The 5,237-nt window shown below is 38.5% G+C and overlaps 1 protein-coding gene across 1 annotated transcript; it reads right to left on the reverse strand.

Moving 5' to 3' along the window:
• Window positions 1–519: 519 nt before the first annotated feature.
• Window positions 520–4,878, reverse strand: LOC143942535 (protein S100-A6-like). The gene is made up of 3 exons (XM_077463855.1): window positions 4,702–4,878; window positions 2,008–2,154; window positions 520–780 (listed from the first exon to the last, which is right to left on the reverse strand). Exons 1-3 carry the CDS (start codon window positions 4,876–4,878, stop codon window positions 640–642), a joined length of 465 nt encoding a protein of 154 aa, XP_077319981.1. The 3' UTR covers window positions 520–639.
• Between the last annotated feature and the right edge of the window lie 359 nt (window positions 4,879–5,237).

The following is a 5,237-nucleotide window of genomic DNA, read 5'->3' on the forward strand; positions in this document are numbered from 1 at the left end:
AGCAGATGGCGCTGTTGGTTATTAATAAAAAGAAGGGTACGGGGCACTATTGTAACTTAACTTTGTACCATTGTAAGGTAATATATACAATGTTGTAGCTGCGTAGCTTTGTACCATTGTGGGGTTATATCTATAGTAGGACAGCAGAGGGTGATGTTGTGGCACTTATTTGCACCACCTGTTCCATTTTCGGAATACCCCTCCTTCTTCTAATCAGTCCCAGAGGTCCTGGTACACACTTACCTTACCTGAACAGCAGGGGGCGCTGCTGCGGCTATGTGCCACTGTAAGTGTATATATAAAGTAGAACAGCAGGGGGCGTTGTTGCAGCGTTAAAAATGGTTATTAAAGCCAATAACAGACATTTATTATATGGCAGCTTACCAATTCTCAGATGTGACGGCTGCATTTGTTTTCTCTTTTAGACCAATGATATCATTGGTAGGAAGCTGACCAAACATAACGAGATAAACGATTGTTTGTTGGTTTTTAGCTCAAAAACTGAAGACGAGACGGACGTCATATCCAAATAATTTTACCTTTTATTAAAACATTACACAATCGCTGAATTCAGTATATTAGTTTATTCCGTATTCAGTAATGTTGCCCCCCCCCCCCCCCCCTGAGCCCAGGGCACTTCTATTTCTTCAGGGATTCCCTTAAAACAATGGCCACGGTAGCCGAGAAAGACATGAATTCCTTGAAGGTCACCTTCTTGTCGTTGTTGGCATCCATCTTACCGATGATTCCCTTCAGGACCTCATCCTTCTTCCCACTTCCCTGTAAGACAGAAAAACAACAACTTTTCATTTACAATTAGGGGAGATTTCCCCCAGTAGTTTGTGTCTCTGCCCCTCCCACAATGGGGAGATTTCCCCCAGTAGTTTGTCTCTGCCCCTCCCACAATGGGGAGATTTCCCCCAGTAGTTTGTGTCTCTGCCCCTCCCACAATGGGGAGATTCCCCCAGTAGTTTGTGTCTCTGCCCCTCCCACAATGGGGAGATTTCCTCCAGTAATTTGTGTCTATGCCCCTCCCACAATGGGGAGATTTCCTGCAGTAGTTTGTGTCTCTGCCCCTCCCACAATGGGGAGATTTCCTCCAGTAGTTTGTGTCTCTGCCCCTCCCACAATGGGGAGATTTCCCCCAGTAGTTTGTGTCTCTGCCCCTCCCACAATGGGGAGATTTCCCCCAGTAGTTTGTGTCTCTGCCCCTCCCACAATGGGGAGATTTCCCCCAGTAGTTTGTGTCTCTGCCCCTCCCACAATGGGGAGATTTCCCCCAATAGTTTGTGTCTCTGCCCCTCCCACAATGGGGAGATTTCCTGCAGTAGTTTGTGTCTCTGCCCCTCCCACAATGGGGAGATTTCCCCCAGTAGTTTGTGTCTCTGCCCCTCCCACAATGGGGAGATTTCCTGCAGTAGTTTGTGTCTCTGCCCCTCCCACAATGGGGAGATTTCCCCCAGTAGTTTGTGTCTCTACCCCTCCCACAATGGGGAGATTTCCCCCAGTAGTTTGTGTCTCTGTCCCTCCCACAATGGGGAGATTTCCCCCAGTAGTTTGTGTCTCTGCCCCTCCCACAATGGGGAGATTTCCCCCAGTAGTTTGTGTCTCTGCCCCTCCCACAATGGGGAGATTTCCTGCAGTAGTTTGTGTCTCTGCCCCTCCCACAATGGGGAGATTTCCCCCAGTAGTTTGTGTCTCTACCCCTCCCACAATGGGGAGATTTCCCCCAGTAGTTTGTGTCTCTGTCCCTCCCACAATGGGGAGATTTCCCCCAGTAGTTTGTGTCTCTGCCCCTCCCACAATGGGGAGATTTCCCCCAGTAGTTTGTGTCTCTGCCCCTCCCACAATGGGGAGATTTCCCGCAGTAGTTTGTGTCTCTGCCCCTCCCACAATGGGGAGATTTCCCGCAGTAGTTTGTGTCTCTGCCCCTCCCACAATGGGGAGATTTCCCCCAGTAGTTTGTGTCTCTGGATGTGATTGGCCGCCCTCTGGGGTGTCACTTACACTGATTGTGGGGAACTCGGCTATGGCGAGGTCGTACAGCTCGTCTGTGTTCAGGGTGTTTCCATCGGAGTCCCGTTTTTTGGCGTATTCCTCGAATTTCACGATCATCAGAGTCATCATTTCCTCCACGGTCAGGTCTGGGGCAGTCTGGAAAGAACACAGAATATGTATGGGCTCCTCCCACCAAGATCACACACACACCCCATTGGTCTAAACACCACCCCCAGTGCCTGAAACATGTCAGCATTATGTACTGACTTGGAAGTAAATAGGGAAGCTGGGAATCTACAGACTCGGATCCTTCTGTGAGATCTTCATCTGATCCTCCGGAACCGACCATCTTGTATGACAGCCAATCACAAGTCACTGAAATCAGTGAACATTGAGCTCTGATTGGCTGCTGGGAGACAGCGCTGTTATCGCACTTGCATCTTTATTAAATAAAGATTTCAACATTCAAACCGCCCGTGTTCTGTACATAGCGAAATTGTGTTTACTATAAGACCCCGCGGGGGTGGGGAGGTGGGTGCGGTTAACATGCAAATGAGCAGAGGGTGGAGCTTCCTATAAAATGTATTTTGTTACATTTGCATCTGTGCAAAATTATACATTTTATTAGGTTTTATTATTATTATTTTTATTATTAATATTAATATTATTATTTTATTACTATTGTTATGTTTATTATCATTATATGTTGTTGTTGTTACTTATTTTTATAATTATTATTATTATTTTATTGCTATTTTTCTTATTATTTTTACTATTATTATTACTATTGTTATTGTAGCACTATTATTATAAAAAAAATGTGTATATGTGTGTATATATATATATATATATATATATATATATATATATATATATATTTTTTTTTTTTTTTTTTTTTTAACAAATAGTGATAAAATAATAATAATAAACCTAAATAAACACATAATAGTAATACAATAACAAATTATTATTAATAACATGTATAATAATGGTAAAAAAAAGTTATATTACTAACATTATTTTTACAGTAATTATGATTTATTATTATTATTTTATTTTTATTATATTTATTTTTTATATTTTATTATTATTATTATTTTATTACTATTGCTATTATTCTTATTATTATGTTTTTTTATTATTATTTTATTTGCTATTGTTATTGTAGTACTATTATTATTAATTAATTAATATAGATCTATATTTATTAATACAATAACAAATAGTTTATTTATTTTTAGTGATAAAATAATAATAATAAACCTAAATAAACATAAACGTAATACAATAACAAACAATTTGTAATAAAATGAATAATAGTAAAAAATAATTATATTACTAATATTTTTTTACAAGTATTATGATTTATTATTATTATTATTGTATTATTATTTGTATTACTATTATTATTTTATTACTATTGCTCTTATTTTTATTATTATGTGTATTATTATTATTTTATTACTCTTGTTATTGTAGTACTATTCTTATTAAAATATATATCTATATATATATCTATATCTATATATATCTATATCTATATATATATATATCTATATATATATATATATATATATATATATATATATATATATATATATATATATATATATAATTTTTTTTTAAATACAATAACAAATAGTGATAAAATGAATAATAGTAAAAATAATTATTTTACTAATATTATTTTTACAATTATTATGATTATTATTGTATTATTTTTGGTATTAAATGTATAATTATTAATAATAATAATTATTATAATAGTAATACAAAAAATATTAGTAATATTAGTATATTAGTAATATATTAAATATTAGTAATACAATTATTATTTCTACTATTATTATTATAACTAATAATTGTATTGCAAATATTATTTTACTGTTATTATTAGTAGTAAAAATAATATTAGTAATACAATTATTATTATTTTTACTATTATTATTTATTATTATTGTTATTAATAATAATAATAACAATAAAAAAAATTCACTATTATTATTATGATTTATTCACTTGGCTGGCTGTTGATAAAAGTCATGTCTTTGAGGTGTAGTAACTGCTCCCTCATGTAAATGTCATGTAAAGTATGTGTAGCTCCTGACGCCTGACACACCCGGGAGGCAAATTAATCACCCCGGGGCAGAAATGGAGGACGGGCGTTTGGCCAAACGTCTAAACAGAGGACGAGAGGCGGGGCTTTTTCCCCATAGCTATGGCAATCGCGGGGTTAACCCCTTTCCTTCCTTTTTATCAATTGGCCGATAGGTGAACATTAAGGGGGCGATCGAACGTTTGGATCTGTCCAATGGCCATGGTTTTCTCCAGCACCAGCAGTGCCCGGGCCCCTCCTCCTCCTTTCTGCACGGGCATAAATATGGAGGCACGGCTATGCCATGCACTCGTGTTTATGCCGGATGTGCTTCCCTGGCTGCACCCCCTGCCAACTTCTCTATTCTTCCCAGTTATGGACGCGAGGTGACCCATCGATGGTGGATCTGGTAGGCGTAGGCGTAAGTAGGCGTCTGAGACAACTGACCCCAATTTTGCCCACCTGTGCAGGTGACCCTAACCTATGGAGACCAGAACCTGAACCTTCCAATGACCCCACAAGAGGAAACCCATAGAGGGAGACCCGTGCCAAGCTGGCCGTGAGTGGCTCCACAACCCAACCCACGGAGCGGATGGAGTTCCACTTACCATGTTTTCAATGTGGTCAGGTTTTTTGGAAGATGGAGAGGAGAATTCAGCTGGTGTGGTACCGGTTACGGTCCCATGGCCAATATATACCCCGCCAGGACAGCCCCACACCCCGTGGAGCCACCTGATTGGAGGATGAGCCTGAGGTCTTGGAAGGGCTGTCCTCCCTTCCCTCATCATTGACGCTCCTCTTTATACAAATTCTTCCAAATGTTGGTAAACCATAAAAAAAAAACATCTCTGACTTCTCACCGCCTGCCTGAGGAGAAGAGTCGCCACCCGCCCCTCGCAACAATGTAACCAATTATCTTCCCCGAGAATAGAGGGAGCGATCGTTAGTTTTATGGTAGAGAGGAAGAGATGAGAACGAGTCCGACGAGTCCCTTTCATCTTCAGTGTTGTTATATATGTATGTGTATATATATATATATATATATATATATATATATATATATATATATATATACATATATATATATACATACACACACACACATATACAGTGCCTTGCGAAAGTATTCGCCCCCCTTGAACTT

The sequence above is a fragment of the Lithobates pipiens genome, unplaced genomic scaffold (assembly GCF_037356315.1).
Source record: "Lithobates pipiens isolate NorthernLeopardFrog02 unplaced genomic scaffold, aLitPip1_a1.2 Scaffold_30, whole genome shotgun sequence".
Classification (NCBI taxonomy): Eukaryota; Metazoa; Chordata; class Amphibia; order Anura; family Ranidae; genus Lithobates; species Lithobates pipiens.

Excerpts from the sequence above, each read along its gene's own strand:
- LOC143942535 (XM_077463855.1), bottom strand. The coding sequence starts at position 4,878 with ATGAGGGAAGGGAGGACAGCCCTTCCAAGACCTCAGGCTCATCCTCCA. Across the intron at positions 2,155-4,701 it reads CTGACCACATTGAAAACATG|ACTGCCCCAGACCTGACCGT; the intron begins GTAAGTGGAACT and ends TGTTCTTTCCAG. Across the intron at positions 781-2,007 it reads CCGAGTTCCCCACAATCAGT|GGAAGTGGGAAGAAGGATGA; the intron begins GTAAGTGACACC and ends TCTGTCTTACAG.